Source organism: Chiloscyllium plagiosum, chromosome 22 (genome assembly GCF_004010195.1).
Source record: "Chiloscyllium plagiosum isolate BGI_BamShark_2017 chromosome 22, ASM401019v2, whole genome shotgun sequence".
Lineage (NCBI taxonomy): Eukaryota > Metazoa > Chordata > Chondrichthyes > Orectolobiformes > Hemiscylliidae > Chiloscyllium > Chiloscyllium plagiosum.
The window spans coordinates 49,158,855-49,181,801 of NC_057731.1; the positions used below are offsets into that span (position 1 = coordinate 49,158,855).

The 22,947-nt window shown below is 47.4% G+C and overlaps 1 protein-coding gene across 3 annotated transcripts in view; it reads right to left on the reverse strand.

Moving 5' to 3' along the window:
- loxl4 (lysyl oxidase-like 4) overlaps positions 1-22,947 on the reverse strand; it is a 140,582-nt gene that overhangs the window by 11,520 nt on the left and 106,115 nt on the right. For all 3 annotated transcript variants that reach the window (XM_043713008.1, XM_043713009.1, XM_043713010.1), the window contains 5 exons: positions 17,903-18,070; positions 14,403-14,568; positions 12,284-12,527; positions 3,483-3,598; positions 18-154 (listed from right to left, as the gene is read on the reverse strand). In XM_043713008.1, coding sequence (XP_043568943.1) covers positions 18-154; positions 3,483-3,598; positions 12,284-12,527; positions 14,403-14,568; positions 17,903-18,070 — 831 coding nt within the window. The remainder of the gene's footprint in view (positions 1-17; positions 155-3,482; positions 3,599-12,283; positions 12,528-14,402; positions 14,569-17,902; positions 18,071-22,947) is intronic.

Genomic DNA, 22,947 nt, shown 5'->3' on the forward strand with positions numbered 1-22,947 from the left:
TTGCTTGGTTTCCATACCTGAAAGACATAGTTTCCTGGTTTAACATCAGTAACATCAATCCACTGACAGTCGATGTCATGGCGATAGAGATCCCAGCAGCCCACAGTGACACCTTGCTCCCCAAAGTTGGCGCAGGCATATCGTTTGTAAATGCCTAGTGGAAAATGCAGAGAGAAAAGGGGTTCAACTGGAAAACCACACACAAAGATCAACTCAGTCCATTGTCGATTTCCAAATGGAGCTCTCAAATTTCAAATCTAATGTTGATCTTGCTTTCTGTGCACCTTCTTTGCACCCGTTACCTGTATTCCTCGCTCTGTTCAATCACACTATGATCTTGTTGTCTTTGTATGGTATGATCTGCATGCAAAACAGACCCTTTCACTGTACTCAGGCGCGTCTGACAATAATAAATCAAATCAAATCATCGATCCCCATCTGACAGCCAACCAATGGTAAAAATGGAGTCGAAAGCCATTGGGATGGATATAAATGGTCAAATGATCTTTGCCAGAGATCCCGAACTGCAGAGTACAACTCCTAAGGAGATCATGGGAATGGCCTTTGGGCTATTAAGTTTCAGGCTAGTAATGGAGGTGTTGAGATTGGACAGATGTGAGTGCAGTTAAATGTTTTGGATCTTTCCTTTGCTGAGGGCCATGGTTTAATATCTGTTTCCCAAGATTCTACCCCACCCTACCATCTGTAAAATGCTGAGGCTTTGCTTCCTTCAGGGTAAACACAGCCATTTTAATAACCTTCCTCCACCCCCTAAACCCCTCCTGATCAACACCAACCCTGCACCCTACTCAACAACTGCCTATATCCTACCCCCGAAAACCCACCCTGAGGTCCCACTGAGGGAGTGCTGCACTGGTAAACACCTGGAAACAGGGTTCCCTAGCCACGAAGACTGGTGCTGGATGTGGAATGGATGTTTCCTCTTGTGGGCGAGTCCAGATCTAAAGGGTTTAAGGATCGGGGCTTACTCTTTCAGGACAGAGACGGGGAGAAATCTCTCTCTTTCTGAGGGTTATGTCGGAGTGTGGAACTCTCTGCTGAAGAAGGCAGGGAGAGTGGGGAGGTGTCACTGACCATTTTTAGGTTAAAGGTGAATAAGCTCTTGTTAGGCATGGGAATCAGGGTCATCGTGTGGTCAATGAGGATTATGGAATTCGAAATGCAAGCAGATCAGCCATGCCCTTACTGAAAGGTGGTGCTGGAAGGGCTGAAGAGTCTCCTCCTTCTCCTTTTTCAGATGTTTGTATCACTGTGGTTTGTGGGAGCCTTCTTGGAGACAAACTGCTTTCCCCACATTGTAACAACGCTGGCACTTCTGAATATGTCAGTAAAATGCTTGAGGATCTCCTGAGACCTTTGTTAAGGGCTGGGTTTCCCCTGGTGCTTGTACAGATATCTAATCATTATGTTAGTATCTGATGTGGCAAGATCAAAATATGTAAGGTCAAAACAAAGAGTTCCAGATGGATTGTGACCTGATGCACTCAAACAGTTAACATTTTCAGGTCTTTGCTATTTCCATTATCACACAGTACAGAAAAGGCCCTTCGGCCCATCAGGTCTGTACTGCCAAAAGTATATTACTGGGTAAAAGGGAAGAAAATCTACCATCCTTACCCTGTCTGACCTCTATGTGACCCACAGCAATGTAGTTATCTCTGCAATGGCTTGGCCAACCCCTCAGTTGTGCCAATCTGCTCTGACAAAGTTCAAACAATGTGGGAGTGCCTTCACCGTATGCATAGCTCACCAGTACATTCTCAAGGGTAAATAGGAAGGGGCAATAAAGGCTGGTGTAGCCAGCAATGCCCAGATCCTATGAGTGAATCAAAGACAACATGCTTTCTTAGAGACCTAAGGGGCAGCTTTTTCACGCAGAGGGTGGTACGTGTATGGAATGAGCTGCCAGACGAAGTAGTGGAGGCTGGTACAATTGCAACATTTAAGAGGCATTTGGATGGGTATATGAATAGGAAGAGTTTGGAGAGATATGGGTGAGGTGCTGGCAGGTGGGACTAGATTGGGTTGGGATATCTGGTCGGCATGGACGGGTTGGACCAAAGGGTCTGTTTCCATGCTGTACATCTCTATGACTCTAGTCAGGACACTAGAGACAAATTCTCCTGATCTTCTTCAACACAGAGTCATGGGGGTTCCCCTTTTTAGGGCAGATGAGATGTTAGTTTCACATCACATCTGAAAAACAGCACCTCCAACACAGCAGCACTTTGATTTGATTTATCATTATCACTTGTATCTAAGTACAGTGAAAAGCTTTGTTTTGAGGAGATCAAGGACATATAGATCATAGGGTGATCGAATAGAGCAAGACATACAATGTTATAGGAGGTGTACAAAGCAAGATCAACATTAGATTTGAAATGGGAGAGGTCCATTCATCAGGCTGATAACAGCGGGGAAGAAGCTGTTCTTGAATCTGTTGGTGTGTGTATTTAAGCTTCTAGATCTTCCGCCTGACGAAGAGGTTGGATGAGAGTTTAACCTTCAAACTGGATGTGTCAGTCTTACGTTTTGCATTCAAGGCCTAGAGTGGGATTTGAACCCAGAAACTTGTGACACAGTATGAAGCACACTGTTCCCGATGCCATGAGTTTTTGTATCCATTTAGAATTGGTCTCTAACTCTAATGCAGTCAGGAGGAAATCAACCCCACTGTGCCTCAACTAGATTAGATTTTTTTAGATTACTTACAGTGTGGAAACAGGCCCTCCGGCCCAACAAGTCCACACCGACCCACCGAAGCGCAACCCACCCATACCCCTATATTTACCCCTTCACCTAACACTACGGGCAATTTAGCATGGCCAATTCACCTGACCTGCACATCTTTGGACTGTGGGAGGTACCCGGAGGAAACCCACGCAGACACGGGGAGAATGTGCAAACTCCACACAGTCAGTCACCTGAGGCAGGAATTGAACCTGGATCTCTGGCACTGTGAGGCAGCAGTGCTAACCACTGTGCCACCGTGCTGTCCCAAGCATCCCATTTCAGAACTAGTTTTGTAACTTGCTCTATATTAGCAATGTCCCCAGCTCCTTTGTGAATGTTAGTTGATGCACCAAATGTGCTCAATCCTTGAGTGGAAAGGGAGTTTTGAATTTCCAGTCACACTAACCACTTGCTATGTCGAGAGCTCACAATCCATGAGACCACATCCACATCTCTCATCGAGGTGAAGGGACCGATCGTGTCTCTTTCTAATCTTATTTCCAATGAAATCAGACACAGCTCTGACTGAGCCTTCCCACAGCGAGATCTTACACCCTCTGACAAAGAGTCACCAGACTCGGAACATTAACCCTGTTTCTCTCTCTATAGATGCTAACAGACCTGCTGAGTTTCTCCAGCACTCTCTGTTCTTGATTCAGACCTCACAGCAGTCGACTCCACCATCAACTCTCCCTCACCTACCATCCCTCCTCCAGCTCCAGACATACCTCTTTCACAGTCTGAGTCTTCGAGACAGAAGCTTGCTTTATGTCCTTCTGCGACCTTGCTGCCATTCAGGGTCAAGAGGTCATAGTGAGTGAAGACCTCCATGCTGTGGTAGTGTCTGCAAAAGGAAACAGGCGTCGGGTTTGTGAAAGAGTGAGCAATTGCCTCCCACAACATGGCTCCAAATGCAGACCTCAGTAAGATATAAGACCCACCCCACTTTAGCCAAGCTCCTTTATCTCTACATCTCTGAGCTAGTGGCTCAGTGGTTAGTACTGCTGCCTCACAGTGCCAGGAACCTGGGTTCGATTCCAGCCTCAGGCTGTTGTGGAGTTTGCACATTCTCCCAGTGTCTGTTTGGGTTTCCTCTGGGTTCTCTGGTTTCCTCCCACAGCCCAAAGATGTGCAAGTTAGGTGAATTGACCGTGTTAAATTGCTCATAGTGTTCAGGGATGTGTAGGTTAGGTGCATTAGTAAGGGGTAAATGTAGGGGAATGGGTCTGGGTGGGTTCCTCTTCGGAGGGTCGGTGTGGACTTGTTGGGCCTAATGACCTGTTTCCATACTGTAGGGTTACTATGATAACACACCAGTACAGCCAAAACTTCACTCCATGTTACCCAAACAGTTGATGAACACTTCAGTGTCCCTTAGTACGTGGGCCAGGAAGCATAACAGCAGTTAATAACAACAGGCATCAGCAGCTACTAAACTGATCCCTGCACTTAAAGCATTGTTGCTCTGTTTTTGGGAACACCAGAGGGTCTTCAGGGACAATAACTGGCCAACAGAGGTGGGCAACAGGAGTGAAATCTTCAAACAGAGCGTTGTTGAAGAAAGAAAATCAGCAACGAGGTGAGTTACAATAATCCAATCTTTCAGTATTGTTCCAAAGACAGCTTGATATTCTGGATTGTGGAGAGCCTCCTGAGGTTATACAGATGCCAGCGCACAAAGAGACCATTGCTCAGCACACCAGGTGAGCTCTGAAGGGGATAGCATCCTAGGCTCTTTGGGCATTTCACAACTTCATAACCAATGATTTGGGGAGCACTTGCCTGATAATGCCATCACTTTCTGATGAAAGGCTTTTGCCCGCAAAGTCGATTGTCCTGCTCCTCGGATGCTACCTGACCTGCTGGGCTTTTGCAGCATCACTCTAATCTTGAGTGTCATCACTTGACCAGGCACTGGATACTGTATTACTGCTGCTTAAAATGTTCAACAAAATACTGTGAATTCCCCCAGACACAGTATAACGTTTCTCTGCCCCTAATTCAACAACAGATAAACCACCTTAATGTCAGGACTGTGTCTAAGAGGCTACATTAGAGACATTTAAGCATCTCTTGGATAGGCACATGGATGATAGTAAAATGAAGCGTATGTAGGTTAGTTTGATCTTAGAGTAGGATAAATGATTGGCACAACATCGAGGGCGGAAGGGCCTGTACTGTGCCTGACTGTTCTATGTACACAGACGTAAGATTTTACCCCTCCCTTGTATTTTCTTTCATAAAGAAACCCTTGCAATCAATAGACACTCGATACATCTCTTTTAAAGTGCAAACAGACAAGAGGAAGGAATGCCAGGCTGTGGTTAACATGGGGATAGTTAGCTGTCTTTATATATAACATTTAAAGATATGTTACAATTCAGAGGAATCAACTTCCCTTTCAAGCACAAACAAGTGCTTGTTTTTCCAATTGCATAGACTGGACATGGGGCGTGTAAGGCACTGGCCCAGTGTCAGAATCTCCCTGATGCTGGATACTTTGACGAGTAAATTGCTGGGATTATCAACAATCTAAAATTAGTTAATGTCAAAAAATAATTTCAAAGTACCAAATGCCAGATGATATTTATTTACGCAGATGACCAACATCACTGGGCACAACACTGACAGAGCACTCCGTGATCCGGAGTTAACGAGAAACCCAATTGGCAAAGGGACATTTCTACAAAGGGCACTGGGTCAGAATGTGGGAGATGGGGAAGGTAGGCAGAGGAGAGGATTTCCAACTGCCTTTGTGACAATGGAGGATGTTGGTGTCACTGGTGTTTCATTTTTAAACACCCCAGAGAAGCTGGTGATGAGCTGCTTTCCAGATCCAGGGAGGGGAGTCCAAAACTACAGGGTTTAGGGTGACAGGGGAAAGAATTAAAAGGGACCTAAGGGGTAACCTTTTCAGGCAAAGGGTGTTGTGTGCATGGAAAGAGCTGTCAGAGGAAGTGGTGGAGGCTGTTACCATACAAAAGGCATCTGAATGGGTATTTGAGTAGGAAGGGCTTACAGGAATATTGCCCAAATGCTGGCAAATGGGACTAAATTAGATTAGGATTAGTCTGGTTGGCATGGACGAGTTGGAATAAAGGGTCTGTTTATGTGCTGTATAACTCTATGATTCTACAACTGCTGCGATCCGCGTGGTGTAGGGATCAAGGCTATAGGGAGGGAATGCCGGGATTTTGACCCAGCAACAGTGGGTGACATATTCTCAAATCATGATAGCGAGTGGCTTGGAGGAGAACTTGGAGGGGCTGGTGTTCCCCTGTATCTGCTGCCCCTGTCCTTCTAGACAGTAGAGGTCATGTGTTTGGAAGGTACTGTCAGAGGAGCCTTGGTGAGTTGCTGCGGTGTATCTTGTAGATGGTAACACACTGCTGCCACTCAGTGTCGCTGGTGAAGGGAGACAGTGTTGACGGTGGTGAGTGGGGGTGCCAGTCAAGTGGGCTGCTTGGTTGTGAATGGTGTTTTGATGTCCAGCAGAAGAATTTGAGGAGAAAATATTATCACAAATCTTTAACTCCAACATCATCTGAAGGAGGACACACAGACAACTGAAAAGGAAAAGAGTTTCAAAATGATCTAATGAATGGGGAAATGTTCACAAATAATGCACTGGGAGAGAAGTTCTAATGTGACCACAAACTCCAGCAAAGGTCCATGTTTACGTGTAGATAAAAAAATTTGGTGCTTTTTCCCTGGAAACATGTGAGCTAGTTTACTTAAGGGCATTTCTCTAATTCCTTTGTGAGAAACATAGATCATCCCTCATCATGTTTATGAATGATAGATCAGTTTATAGCGATTAATTTTATTTTTTGGGCAAGACAGGAAGCATCTGGACCTGCATTCTGTGAAAACAGTGACCTCAATGTTAACCCACTCCTGAGGGGAGGTGCAGGAGAACCCATTGTCTCCTGCACACCTCGATCATCCTGAAAACTTGGGGCTTCCCACTTCAGATCGCAACCACAGTCCCCATCCAGTTCACATGGCCACTCTCTCCCTGTCCTGCTGGGATCTGTGTCCCCTCCACCCCCTTTCCCCACCCCCCCCCCCCAACTCAAAGCCAGTAACCCACTCCACATCAATAAATCCTGACAATCTCTCTCTGTAGAGACATCCTGCCACATTCTCAGCCTCCTTCAACTCACCCTGAACTCTCTGTGTAAATAATTGAGTCATGGTTGCTGAACAGTACCATTCATCACTCTAAAACGTTCCAACTTTCCCACAGTTGGCTCTCCCCACCCTGAATCCCTATTGCAGAGTTAGGGTTTAATGGCTAAGTAGATTGCATCAGAGGTACACTGTGTGAGTCACTGCGATCTGAACAGTCATGGGGTGGTGTTCTACTCAGAAACTGGACCCTGCACAGTCCAGAACCTGTTGCCCCCATAGTCTTACCATCACGTACAGTGTTACGTGGTTCAATGGTTACTAAGACGTCTGACCTGAGTGTGTATTAAAACCATGAGAGCCCACGTTTTAAGAACACAGTCAAAAACAATCAAGGGGTTGCCAGGCGAGTAGGGAGGAAGGTGGTGAAATAAAGACTCAGGTCTAAGATGATGGGCAAAAGAATTAGATGTGATATTTGGAAATAATGTTTTGCCTCTCCATGCAGCTCACTCCGATAGCCTTCCGAGGGCGTTACGGAGAGTTGGCTATTGTTGTTGGAGCTGCACTTACTGCCCATCCTTAGTTATCAGAACAGTATAGACTGCAACATAATAAAAATGAAAGGATGAGGCAGGATGGTAAAGCAGCTGTGTCAGTAACTGAGGACTCCGATACAAAAGGACACATATACAAAGTGCGAGAGTGTAAGAAAAGAGAGAGAGAGAGAGCAAGGGAACCCTCAGAAGAGATTTCCAAAACAAGACTCTACATCAATGATTAAGGTCAAAAATCAGGTTACAGTCCAACGGGTTTATTTGCAAGCACTAGCTTTCGGAGTGTTGCCCCTTCATGAGATGCTAGTGAGAGGGGAAGACCTTAGAATTTATAAGGAAAAGATTTTCCTCTCTCACTAGCACCTGATGAAGGAACAGCGCTCTGAAAGCTTGTGATTTCAAATAAACTCATTGGGCTATAATGTGGTGTCTTGTGATTTTTGACTTTGTCCAACCCAGTCCAACATCGGCACCTCCACATCATCAATGTTTAAGATCAGACTGGATAGGTGGAGACAGATTGGCTGAATGGCCTGCTTCACCTTGAGCAAATTCCAAGATTCAGGAGAGTGGGTCCAGGGATGAGGGATTTCAGCAACATGGACTGATTAGGAAAGATGGAGGTTAAGGGGAGAGAGGTTTTTGACATCACGAGGGTTCAGGACAGAGTAGAGAAGGAGAACACATTGCCATTGGTGCAAGGGTTAAGAACCAGAGGACACAGATACACAATGATTGGCTAAAACATAAAAAATGGTGCAAGGAAGTACCATTCCACACTGTGAGTGGAATGGGCAGCGTGAGAGTGTGGCACAAAGAGTTAATAACAGCTTTCGCAAGGGTATTGGATAACTTTTTAAAGTGGACATGTTTGCAGGGCTATGGGGGAAGGGGCAGGGGTGTGAGAGCAGCAGAACTGTTCTTACAGAGACCCTAATGGGTTGTAACCTTGCTCAGATCCATAAGAACATTCCTGTTGAATATCTTCAGACCAAATCAAATCAATCAAAAACCCAGAGCTTTGGCTGATTTTTACCAACTCCAACCTCTCACCGCAACTGCCATGGGGGAGATTAGTTAATGAGAGAGAATGCAAGAAACGTGATGTCTGTACACTGTCAATAAGACAGAAACCCCAAAGTCTTTTTTTTTTTAAAAATCCTCATTTCACAAAGACTCTTGCTTGGGGAATCATTGGCTGGGTTGGGGGGTTGGGATGTGTTCAATCAGGTGAAGGAGTTAGAAGGCAGGCACGGGATCAGTTAGGAATTCTGCAGGGCACAAGGTCAGAAAATTCCGGAAGAGCTGCTGCTTCCAAGAGGCCACTGCTTGTTGCTGAACTGATTTTCTCACAGGCCGGTAGCTGATTTCCAGGCAGATGTTCAGGTGGATCGCAGGGATGCTACAAAACCACAGAGTGAGACAACATCTGGAATTCTGGGCCCCACAAACTGATTCCCAGCCTCAACCAGTCACATGCTGACTGCATTAGGAAAGGGCTTTGAGTTGTTCTCCCAACGTCCTGATATTCATCGTACAGCGTTGGCTCATTTGATTGGGTCGGCATAGTGTGATTACAGAGTAAAGTGTCTAAACAGATATATTTGAACAAAGGTAGGCCACTCAGCCCTTCCAGCCTGCTCTAGCCATTCAATGCGATCACGGCTTATCTGATTTCAACCTCAACTCTACATTCCTGCCTATTCCCCAATAATCTCACAATCTCCCTTGGTCATCAATAATCCATCCATCTCTATTTTCAAAACATTTTCCAATTCTGTTAAGCGAGGCCAATCAGGATTTTGTGGTCCCTGTCATCTGTGTGCGTGGCTACTAGGGACAGCTAGTCATGGCATTTAGTGGCGAGTTGGTGTTCGTGGATGCGGATTGCTGGTTGTCTGCCTGTTTGTCTTATATAGTGTTTAATGCATCCGCATTCATGAACTAGCCCTAAACTACAAGACCAGCTGTCCCTAGTAGCCACACACACAGATGACAGGGCCCACAAATTCAACTGGGACAACACAACAATCACAGGACAAGCTAAACAGAAGACAGCCAGAGAATTCAGAGAAGCATGGCACTCATCCACGGACTCCATCAGCTAGCACACAGACCTAGACCCAATAGACCGACCACTGCAGCAAACAACCAAAACCAGAAACCGAAACAGCAGGAACAGAACCAAATAAATCCCAGAAAACACAGGACGGCAGCGTTTCACAGGAGGCTCCAAAGCACCGAAGATGTCACCTAGACGAGGGCCGAAACATCGGCAAATCAACATCCCAGCTCAGCAAACATACCCACAACCACAGCAACCGGCACCCGAGCTACAAATCTTTACACAAACCTCGAAGGGAAGTTTGGTTAAGTCAACTGCAATTCTGTTTCTTCCCTCTCTCACATTTTTTTTAAAATCACAGAAATGATTTTTGAACAGAGAGAACTTTCCAAGATTACGGTTCACGCTCTGACTCCCTTTAGGATGGGAACCAGCCAATGGTGGACCTTTCATAGTCATTAGTGTCATCACGTTCTTCATTCGTATACCCGACTGACTTCTCAGGTGAAGGAGAAACCTATTCTCTGGCTCACTTGGAAGAAGATCAAGAGGGGTTTCTCAATGTCCTGATCAATGTTTATCTCTCAGCACAAAATGCCAAAACAAATTAACAAGTCAATCATCACACTGTGGTTAATTGTCTCATGCTATGCAGAAGTTGGTCATCATAGAATCACAAAGCCTAGAAGGAGAGCATTCAGTTCAATTCATCTGCACTGACCAGACACCCCAATCTGATCTAATCCCATTTGCCAGCACATGACCCATATCCTTCCAAAACCTTCCTATTCACATACCCATTCAAATGTATTTTAAATGTTGTAATTGTAGATTGTCCCTTACATGCATCACCCTCTCCGTGAAAACATTGCTCCACAGGTCACTTTAAAATGTTTCCCCTCACCTTAAACCCATGCCCTCTGGTTTTGGACTCCCCCACCCTGGGAAAAAAGACCTTGACTATTTACCCTACCCATCCCCCTATGATTTTATCCACCTCTGTAAGGTTACCCCTCAGACTCTGATGCTCCAGGGAAAACAGCCCCAGCCTATTCAACCTCTCCCTACTCCTCAAATCCTCCAACCCTGGCAATATCCTTGTAAATCCTTTCTGCACCCTCTTTAACAATATCCTTCCTATAGAAGGGTGACCAGAATTGTATACATTATTCCAAACGTAGCCTCACCAATGTCCAGTACAGCCACAACATGACGTCCCATCATGTTTGTCTTTGTAACAGCAATGACCACACCGTAACCCATCAGCTACCATGTAGTTTGGTTCATCTTAAGGACGTTACAAAGGCACGGCCTAAACAGCAGTTGTATCCCTTTAGCTATCGAGCATGGAGGCCATTTTGAAGCCATGATCCGAGTGAATGGCGGAGCAGACTCGAGGGGCCGAATGGCCTACTCCTGTTCCTATTTCTGATGGTGTTTAGTCTCTTTCTTCCATTGCTTGGCCACAAGAGACCATGGATCTAATTTGGGTATTTCTTCATTCTCAGGAACAAGATATTACACAGCTCAAACCTCTTTTGCTTTTGCTAAATGTGATGTAACCCCACCGCTAATGTCTCGCTCAGCTGCTGATTTTCAAAGCAGCTCTCAACCCAAAACTTCTAACAAGCAACGTGATGCTGAAAACTGGAATTTATTTGGCAGAGGATATTCACTGACAACAGGCCAGACAGCTAAGTAAATCACTTAAGTCTACATTTGGGCCCCCAGACAGCAGTATTGTTCAGATTCACAGAACATCTGTTCGGCAGTTTTCCAGAAAGACACTGTAATGTATGTTTTCTAAGAACTTCCTTTGGTGGATTGATGAATTGTTCATTTTCACTGCACAGTTCCACTCACACCTTCCAATGAAAGACACTGGAGAGGGGGGTACCTGTCATCTGTGTTGACCCCAGCCTCCCCCTCCAAGGTCAGACTGCACACCTCCAACTACTGATTACAGCCAGGACAGAGTTAGCAAATAGCAGAGACCTGGGACTGAGTTACAGACTGGAATCTAAATAAGGAGCTCAGGGTGGTTTATGTATCGAATAACATAGACCAGTTAGTGAGTTACAGATTGGAATCTAATTGAGGGGTTCAGGGGATTTTATATATCAAAGAACAGAGACCTGAGAGTGAGTTACAGACTGAAATCTAAACGAGGGGTTCAGGGTGGTTTATATATAGAATAACAGAGACCAGGGGGTGAGTTACAGACTAGAATCTAATCGAGTGGTTCAGGGTATATAGAATAACAGAAACCAGGGAGTGAGTTACAGACTAGAATCTAATCGAGGGGTTCAGGGTATATAGAATAACAGAAACCAGGGAGTGAGTTACAGTCTGGAATCTAATCGAGGGGTTCAGGGTGGTTTAGATATCGAATAACAAATACATATGAGTGAGTTACAGACTGGAATTTGAGCGAGGGATTTGGGGTGGTTTATATATAGAATAACAGATACCTGGGAGTGAGTTACAGTCTGGAATTTGAGCGAGGGGTTCAGGGTGGTTTATATATTGAAGAATAGAGATCTGGGAGTGAGTTATAGACTTAAATCTAAACAAGGGGTTCAGGGTGGTTTATATATAGAATAACAGAGACCAGGGAGTGAATTACAGACTGGAATCTTATCAAAGGGATTTTGTGAGAGTGTGTTGAGTTTACAAACCGAGTAACAAATTGCTCCGTCCCTCAGTGTTTGCTGAGTGGTATATTTTCTCGTTCACAAACCCAGCTGGTGCAAGTAGCCCTGAGCCTTGACCCTACCCGTGACAGCTATGCCAGATCCAGGCGTGTCGGCCAGCCCGTGGCCTGAAGTCGGAGCGGCCAATGTTGTGTATCCGTGATGAGAAGCGAAGGAGCCGGCGATGACCGTGCGGCCATGTCATAGAGTCCGCTGACTTTGAGAGGCAACCTTCCTCATGGGCACAGTACAGCATGTGGAGGGGCCGGTCTTCCAGGTAAGCAGACTCCTGGGCAAGCTGCGCATCCAGGACCAGGTCAGGAAGAGCTAACAGCAGCAAGAACAAGAGATTTCAAGGTTAATGTCTCTCTTATAGCATCCAGTCTGCCTTACACTCATACCCAGATCTCCCCCTTTTCCTTCTGTCTCACAATGGCTTTGTTCCAAGGCTTCCCCAAGGGATAATCCTTCATTTGGGAATCCCAAGAAGATTACCAGGGTTTCCCAAAATGCTGGGGTCAGGACCCCAAGCTGGGTCATGAGCTGAACTCTCAGGGAGTGAGTTCTGAGACAGCAATACTGGCCAATACTGGAGGACTCCGACTGAGATAAAACAACCACATTCCAAGCTATTGGACAGGGTCTCCACTTAGACAGGACTCCTCTCATTTTCATATACCTCCCCTCCTTCGTCTCACCCTCGGCTCCCACCAGCTGTGGTGACAATAGTGATGCCTCAAAATGGAGAAACAGTGCAAAAATGGTTTGGGAAGCTTTGGCAGGATATTTCCACAGGCTATCCATAAATTCCGCACTCTGTCATTGGTGGTGGATGAGGAGGGGTAGCTACATTCGCCCATCGTAGGGAGACCCACTTAAGGACCTCCCTCTTCAGCGTTTGGTGCTAAGATCAAGGCGAGAATATTGTCCATCACACGGGATGGCCAACGTGCAAACCCTTGCAGGGCTGCTTGTTTGCCACCATGGGGGAGTCAATCCCTCCGTCAAAGACAACTCAGTTCCTGATTGAGGAGCGTGCAGTGAGGGAGGGGGGCACACCCCCTCTGTCACCTGCCCCACCTCTGCATCACTCACCTCTGGTCTGAGATCCAATGACGAATGCCTGTCATACTGGCAGCTACCACTATCTTCCTACTGGCGCTATCACTTAATCGTGCCACCAGTTTCTGATTTGCTGACAGCACTTGCTCAGCCCCTGGGGTCATTGATCCCATGGGGAGGTCTGTCCCTGGCTAATCAACTACCTGAGAATCACGCCCTGAGACAAGCCTACCCTAAAACATCTGTAGCTGGTGCCTAAGACCACAGTCTCCCCCATTAAGTATCAAATGGAATCCCAGACGACACTGGATAAAATGTGGGAGTTTTCCTGGTTTGCTGCACTGAGATGGACCAATGGTATTCCTCCGTTGTACTTATTCCATAATCCGCAAGCAGTCTACTACTGTCCTGACCCACTACCCACCCAACGTGACCTCTTCCACACGGAGAGGAATGGAACTCTCTGTCTATCAAAAAGTTGTTGAAGTTGGGTCTGGTTGAGTTGAAAATGTCAAAGTTGTACTTTGGTAGATTTTGTTTTATGCTGAAGAGTGGTCTTGCTGCAGTTTTTAATTTTGAATGCATCAGGGCATGGATGGCAAATTATAGACAATCACAACTGGGAGACAATGGCCTCGCGGCATTATCACTGGACTCTTAACCTAGAGAGCCAGGGTTCTGAGGATCTGGGTTCAAATCCTGCCATGGTGGAATTTGAGTTCAAGAAATGTCTAAAATTAAGAGTCTAATGATGACCATGAATCTATTATTGGAAAAGCCACCCATTTGTTTCACTAATGTCATTTAGGGAAGGAAAGTGTTATCCTTACCTGGTCTGGCCTACATGTGACTCCAGACCCATAGCAATGTGATTGATTCTTAACTGCTCCCTGGGCAATTAGAGATAGGTAATAAACACTGGTCTAGCCAATGACACCCATGTCCCGTGAATGAATAAAGAAAAATCATACTTATGGTGCAGGAGAAAAAGGCGCTGATTGGCTGACCACTCGACTTTGAAATTTAACATTCCTGTGTTTGTCCTGAAAGGTCTCCAAGTCAGTTCCTTCACACCTCCCATCCCACTTACTTCACCACTTTGTGCCTCAATAGCAGAGCGAGGACAGGTCTGACACTCACACTCCGCACAGATGACTCCAGCCGCAAAACGAGCCCCACCTCGTGGGCAGTCGACGTGGTCACGGTGATGGGAACACTGCAAGATGGAGAGCTCTGTCCCTGAGCAGGAGGTCCCGCTGAGGACCACGTTGTCTGTGGTATGGTCAGCCTGCCAGTACCAGGTTTCCTTTGAGAAGGAAGGCAGAGAGTTCAGTCACCCCACTTTGTTCCAGGAGCTCCCTCAGTATCTGCACCAGGTGGAGAGTTAGTGTAAAGCAACAGGAGCCCGGCTTTTCAGTTTCTGCATTGACCCTTTGGTCGAAAATCCGCCAACCAAGGACACCTCAGGAGTTCCAAAGATTAGACATTGTTTAATTGCACTGACTGAGATTAGAATTGGCAGTGTCTTGGAATAAAACATAATGGCAGGGTCATTCTCTCAATGTCCAACACCCATCACTTTCAGTGACTTGGAGACAGTAAGGACTGCAGATGGTGGGAGTCAGAGTCAATGGATGTGGAGCTGGGAAGAACACAGCAGGCCAGGCAGCATCCGAGAAGCAGGAAAGTCAGTGTTTTAGGCCAAAACCCTTCTGTCTGACCTGCTGTGCTTCCCCAGCTGCACGTCTATTGACACATCGCTTTCACCTCATCAAACCACTCCCTATTAGATTAGATTACTTACAGATTAGATTACCTACAGCATGGAAACAGGCCATTTGGCCCAACAAGTCCACACTGACCTTCCAAAGACCCATTCCCCTACATTTCCCTCTGACTAATGCACCTAACACTATGGGCAATTTAGCATGGTCAATTCACCTAACCTGCACATTTTTGGATTGTGGGAGGAAACCAGAGCACCTGGAGGAAACCCACACAGACACATGGGGAGAACGCGCCAGGCAGGCAATTTATTTTACATTTCCCATGCGGCGACTCAGGATGATGGAACCTAAAGGATGAGGTAAGTGGAGCTAGTGAATGGTCACGAGGCCGAATGGTCACTTTCTATGTTATGTCCATCCCCAGTTTCCCTACTCTGTGAGTGGGCCCACTCGTCTCCTGCTGAATTAGAGAGTCAGTCTTACACCACAGGTATTTTGAGTTAACCTTTCTAACCAACAAGGGTTAGCCAGCCCAATAGTTGGAACTTATTTTCAATCTTACTGCATAGTTGAATGGGCAGAATCATTGTGTTCCTGCTCCATTTCCCCTGACCACACTTCAACAACAGAGTTCTCTCTACACAACTGTGATCATTTTGACCACTGATCGTAGTGCAAGACGGCATCTTGGATCAGTATCCCTCTGCCCCAGCTTGCAACCCATTGCTTTCCGTTGACCGTAGAGGGATTTCGGACTGGTGTTTATAAACAGCATCATCCAAAAATTAGACACATAGAAGCTTTCTCTTCAAAGACACTTAGAGTTAGAAACTTAACCAACATGAAAGCAGGCCAGGATCAGTTCGAAACAATGCAGGAATGAGAACCAACTTCACCAATCAATGTGTGCAGGAGCCGGGGTTGGACTGAGGTGGACAAAGATAAAAATCACACAACACCAGGTTATAGTCCAACAGCGCTCTGAAAGCTTGTACTTTCAAATAAACCTGTTGGACCATAACCTAGTGTTGTGTCATTTTTAACTTCCTTCACCAGTCATGAACTAGGAATTGACAGAGTAGGTACATTGACGTTGTTTCCACTTGTGGGAGAATCCTGGACCACAGGGTATCATCTCAAAAGAAAGACTCAGGCATTTATGACAGAGATGAGGAGGAATTTATTCTCTCAAAGTGAAGTGATTCTGTGGAGAGAGTTGTCAAAGCTGGGTCGCTCAGTCTATTCAAGGCTGAGATAGATTTTCAATCAGGGTTAAAGGGTAAAGAAAGCAAAAGTGTAGTTGAGGATTATCAGATCAGCCATGTTCTCACTAAATAGTGGAGTAGATTGGGGACTTAATGGGCTGAATGGCCTACTTCTGCTCCTGCGCCTGTTGGCATTTTATCAACATTAACCCCAAAACTTAATAACTAACGCATCATGAGTCTCTGAAATGAGTTTCGGAGACACTAGTCTTTCTGACTCCCATTACTTGGAGGGGTTGGAGGAAACACAGCATTTCTACCTTTTCAATCTGCTTTACGTAATGGACATTCCCAAATAGCCCCTTCCAAACATCAGACTGTCCCAACCAAGAATTCAGCAGCTTCCACTGGAAGTGGAGTTTGACCAGATACTCTGTTTTCTTTACCTCCCTCAGGAGCTGGAAGCTAATCCAGACCGCATGAAGAGACTGAGAAATTCTTTTTCTTTAAATTCATTCATGGGATGAGGGAATCACTGCCTGGGCCAGCATTTATTGCCCACCCCTAAGCGTTGACCATACTGCTGTGGGTCTGGAGTCACATGTAAGCCAAACCAGGTAAGGATGGCAGATTTCCTTCCCTAAACGACATGAGTGAACCAGACAGGTTTTTACAACGATCAGCAATGGTTACGTGGTCATCCTGAGACTCATAATTCCAGATTTTTATTGAATTCAAATTCTACCACCTGCCCTGGCAGGATTTGAACCCTGGTCTCCAAAACATTACCTAGGTCTCTAATTTAATAGTCTAGCGATAACACCACTAAGCTGTTGCCTTCCCACAATTTATGCTAAAGTTGGACATGACTTGGTGAAAATGGAGGGACATGGCAGAGGTGACAGTGAGGAAATAGCTGAAGAATCTAAAGCACATTTCCACACTTTCTGAGTAAGGGGCTGGCTACTTCAAACTGAGGTGAGGAGAAATGTTTGGGAATTCTCTACCACAGAAAGCGGAGAATGATCACGGTGGCTCAGTGGTTGGTGCTGCTGCCTCACAACGCCTGGGACCTGGGTTCGATTCCAGCCTCGGGCGACTGTCTGTGTGGAGTTTGCCCATCCACAAACTCCTGCAGTCCAAAGAGGCGCAGCTCAGGTGGATTGGCTAGGCTAAGTTGTCCTGCAGCATCCAGGGATGTGCAGGCTAGACTGGGTTTACTATGGTAGAAGGGTGGATCTGGGGGGGATGCTCTTCAGAGGGTTGGTACAGTCTTGAATGGGACCAATAGCCTCTTTCTGCACTGTAAAAAAAAATCTACAAAACCAAGAAACATGACAAAAACAGGCAATTACCAAAAAAAAAGACATATACTGTAGAGGAAGAAAACTGCCCTGGAGCAACCGATGAAGATGGAACACTCCAGAGTTTTGTGTGATAACGCTGTGGCAAAGATAACTGAGGCAGAATGGATTCAGTAAATTTTGATGAAGAAATTTACCTCAGGTGATTAAATTGTTGGGATAGTTAGGCTCTAAAATAGTGTATGCCATGTACAGAAGCAGCAGATTGATAGGCCGAATAGTCTTTCTGTGTTCTATCTTCAATTGTGTTAACTTGGACGCATTCATCCCTCAGTGGAGAGGTCTACTAAATAGTTACATGTTTTGATTTGCTGTGATGCTGGTGTCCTGCCTCTGGGGCCTACCTGAAGTGCGTGGTTGGCAAAGCCTAGCCCCAGTTGCCGGCACACGACCATAGCCTCGGTCAGTCTCCAATGCTCGCCGCACACCGTGCCCCACTTCATTGTACCGTTGACTTCTGTCAGAATCTCCACACGGCCTTCCAAGGGATTACGACCACCATTCAAACGGATCTATGTTTAGGATAGGAAGAAAAATGAACTCTTTAATGTACCTAACTCTTCAACGTATCCCTGATCCTTCCATAAGACCATAAGATATAGAAGCAGAAACTAGGCCAATCAGCCATCAAGTCTGCTCCACCATTTAATCATAACTGATAGGTTTCCTAATCCCATTTTCCCGCTTTTTCCCCCTAACCCTTGACCTCCTGGCAATGAACAACATATCGATCTCTGTTTTAAATATGGTCAATGCCGTGGCCTCCACAGCCTTCTGTGGCAATGAATTCCACACCCCTCCCTATCTCTTCAACCTCTATGTGTTGCTAACAGTACAGAGAAGGTACACTTGTTTAATCCCTGCAGTGAGTGGCTTGCCTTATGAGGAAAGGCTAGACAGGCTGGGACTGTATCCTCTGGGGGCCAGAAGAGCCAGAGTTGACTTAATTGAAACATAAAATCCTGAGGAAACTTGACCAAGTGGATGGTGAAAAGACATTTCCTCTTGTGGGAGAATCCAGAGCTAGCAGTCAAAGTTTAAAAATAAAAATAATCCCTAACCTTCCATAAGACCATAAGACATAGGAGCAGAAATTAGGCTATTCAGCCCCTTGACAATGCTAGGCTATTCAATATGATCACTGCTGGTCATCCAACTCAGTCCACTGTTCCCACCTTCTCCCGAGACACTTTGATCCCATTACACGCAAGAACCTTATCTAACTCCTTCTTGAAAGTCTTCAATGTTTTGGCCTGAACTGCTTTCTGTGGCAGACTCCCCACTCTCTGGGTGAAGACATTTCTCCTCATCTCAGTCCCAAATGGCCGACCCTTATCCTTGAACCATGACTCCAGGTTCTGAACTTCCCAGCCATCGGGAACATCCTTCCTGCACTGACCCTGACTTGTGCTTCCTCAGAAAGCGAGGAGATAGTCATCCTCCCTTTTGTGTACAAAGTTAAAAATCCCACGACACCAGGTTATAGTCCAACAGGTTTAATTGGAAGCACTAGCTTTTGGAGCGTTGCTCCTTCATCAGGTGATAGTCAACACCAGCATCTCCAAATGACTGTGTGGAGTTTGCACGTTCTCCCCGTGTCTGCGTGGGTTTCCTCCGGGTGCTCCGGTTTCCTCCCACAGTCCAAAGATGTGCAGGCCAGATGAATTGGCCATGCTAAATTACCCGTGGTGTTAGGTAAGGGGTAAATGTAGGGGCATGTGTGGGTTGCGCTTCGGCGGGTCAGTGTGGACTTGTTGGGCCGAAGGGCCTGTTTCCACGATGTAATGTAATCTAATCTAAAAAAAATCTAATGACTCCCTTTTGTGTGTGTGGGATGTCACTGCTCGCTGCACACAGAAGAATAACTGAGAGTGTACATGAGTCTGTGTGCAACATTTATTTACAAAAACATCAAATCTGTAGAATTCCTGCGCAGCCTGCCTGTGAGAGGACCAGTCCCATGTTAAATAATTTACTGAGCAAAGGCACAGTTGAAGATAAACTTGTGTTTATACTTCATCTTTTGAGCCACTCCAAAGCACTGGACAGCCAATGAAGCACTTCGCAGGTTTAGTTTCATGTATGGAGCACAGCGAACTCCTACAAACTGAACTCTGCTAGTGAGCACGCAGTCTGTTTCAGTGATTTCAGTAGGGGGATAGATATCGGCCAGGACAGGAGTCAAATGCTCTCCCAAATTGTGACATGGAATCTTTAACAGCCAGCTCAGAGGCAGAAAGGACCATGGTTTAGCATTTCAACCACCAGACTGCTTCAAAGACAGGTGAACCAGCCCACAATACTGCTGTGCCTATAAAACATCAGCACTGCCAACTCAACTTTACACCGCTTCTTCAGCACCGACCCTCTGACAGTGCAGCACTCGCTCAGCACTGACCCTCTGACAGTGCGGCACTCCTCAGTACTGACCCTCCGACAGTGCGGCACTCCCTCAGTACTGACCCTCCGACAGTGCGGCACTCCCTCAGTACTGACCCTCTGGCAGTGCGGCACTCCCTCAGTACTGACCCCCTGGCAGTGCAGTACTGCATCAGAACTGACCCTCTGACAGTGTGGCACTCCTCAGTACTGACCCTCTGACAGTGTGGCACTCCCTCAGTACTGACCCTCTGACAGTGCGGCACACCCTCAGCACTGACCCTCTGACAGTGTGGCACTCCCTCAGCACTGACCCTCTGACAGTGCGGCACTCCCTCAGTACTGACCCTCTGACAGTGTGGCACTCCTTCAGTACTGACCCTCTGACAGTGCAGCACTGAATCAGAACTGATCCTCTGACAGTGCGGCACTCCCTCAGTACTGACCCTCTGACAATGAGGCACTTCTTCAGCACTGATCCTCTGACAGTGCGGCACTCCCTCAGTACTGACCCTCTGACAGTGTGACACTCCCTCAGTACTGACCCTCTGACAGTGTGACACTCCTTCAGTTCTGACCCTCTGACAGTGTGACACTCCCTCAGTACTGACCATCTGACAGTGTGACACTCCCTCAGTACTGACGATCAGACAGTGTGGCACACCCTCAGTACTGATTATCGGACAGTGCAGCACTCCCTCACAACTGACCCTCTGACAGTGCAGTGGTCCCTCAGTACTGACCCTCGGACAGTGAAACTCCCGCAACAGTACTGACCCTCTGACAGTGCGGCACTCCCTCAGTACTGACCCTTTGACAGTGCAGCACTTCTTCAGTACTGACCCTCTGACAGTGCGGCACTCCCTCAGTACTGACCCTTTGACAGTGCAGCACTTCTTCAGTACTGACCCTCTGACAGTGCGGCACTCCCTCAGTACTGACCCTTTGACAGTGCAGCACTTCTTCAGTACTGACCCTCTGACAGTGCGGCACTCCCTCAGTACTGACCCTTTGAACAGTGCGGCACTCCTCAGTACTGACCCTCTGACAGTGCGGCACTCCTCAGTACTGACCCTCTGACATTGTGGCACTCCCCAGTACTGTCCCTCTGACAGTGCGGCACTCCCTCAGTACTGACCCTCTGACAGTGCGGCACTCCCCCAGTGCTGACCCTCTGATAGTGCGGCACTCCCTCAGTGCTGACCCTCTGACAGTGCGGCACTCCCTCAGTACTGACCCTCTGTCAATGCGGCACTTCTTCAGCACTGACCCTCTGACAGTGCGGCACTCCTCATACTGACCCTATGACAGTGCAGCACTCCCTCAGTGCTGATCCTCTGACAGTGTGGCACTCCCTCTGTACTGATCCTGTGACAGTGCGGCACTCCTCAGTACTGACCCTCTGACAGTGTGGCACTCGCTCAGCACTAACCCTCTGATAGTGAGGCACTCCCCCAGTACTGACCCTCTGACAGTGCGGCACTCCTCATACTGACCCTCTGACAGTGAGGCACTCCCCCAGTACTGACCCTCTGACAGTGCGGCACTCCCTCAGTACTGACCCTCTGACAGTGCGGCACTCCTCAGTACTGACCCTCTGACAGTGCGGCACTCCTCAGTACTGACTCTCTGACAGTGCGGCACTCCTCAGTACTGACCCTCTGACAGTGCGGCACTTCTTCAGCACTGACCCTCTGACAGTGTGGCACTCCCCCAGTACTGACCCTCTGACAGTGCAGCACTCCCTCAGTGCTGACCCTCTTTCAGTGCGGCACTCCTCAATACTGACCCTCTGACAGTGTGGCACTCCCCCAGTACTGACCCTCTGACAGTGCAGCACTCCCTCAGTACTGACCCTCCAACAGTGCGGCACTCCTCAGTACTGACCCTCTGACATTGTTGCACTCCACAGTACTGACCCTCTGACAGTGTGGCACTCCCCCAGTGCTGACCCTCTGACAGTGCGGCACTCCCCCAGTACTGACCCTCTGACAGTGCAGCACTCCCTCAGTGCTGACCCTCTGACAGTGCAGCACTCCCTCAGTACTGATCCTGTGACAGTGTGGCACTCGCTCAGCACTAACCCTCCGACAGTGCGGCACTTCTTCAGCACTGACCCTCTGACAGTGCGGCACTCCTCAGTACTGACCCTCTGACAGTGCGGCACTTCCTCAGTACTGACCCTCTGACAGTGCAGCACTCCCTCAGTTCTGACCCTCCGACAGTGCGGCACTCCCACAGTACTGACCCCCTGGCAGTGCGGCACTCCCACAGTACTGACCCCCTGGCAGTGCGGCACTCCCTCAGTACTGACCCTCTGACAATGCGGCACTCCCTCTCTACTAACCCTCTGACAGTGTGACGTCCCTCAATACTAACCCTCTGACAGTGCTGTCCTCTCTCAGTACTGACCCTCTGACAGTGCGGCACTCCCTCAGTGCTGACCCTCTCACAGTGCGGCACTCCCACAGTACTGACCCTCTGACAGTGCGGCACTCCCTCTCTACTGACCCTCTCACAGTGTGACGTCCCTCAGTACTAACCCTCTGACAGTGCTGTCCTCTCTCAGTACTGACCCTCTGACAGTGTGGCAGTCCTCAGTACTGACCCTCTGACAGTGTGGCTCTCCTCAGTACTGACCTCTGACAGAGCAGCACTTCCTCAGTACTGACCCTGTGACAGTGCGGCACTCCCTCAGCACTGACCCTTTGACTGTGCAGCACTCCCTCAGCACTGACCTTCTGACAGTGCGGCACTTCTTCAGTCCTGACCCTCTGACAGTGCGGCAGTCCCTCAGTACTGACCCTCTGACAGTGTGGCACTTCCTCAGTCCTGATCCTCTGACAGTGCGGCACTTCTTCAGCCCTGACCCTCTGACAGTGTGACACTCCCTCAGTACTGACCCTCTGACAGTGTGACACTCCCTCAGTACTGACCATCTGACACTCCCTCAGTACTGACCCTCTGACAGTGTGACACTCCCTCAGTACTGACCCTCTGACAGTGTGAC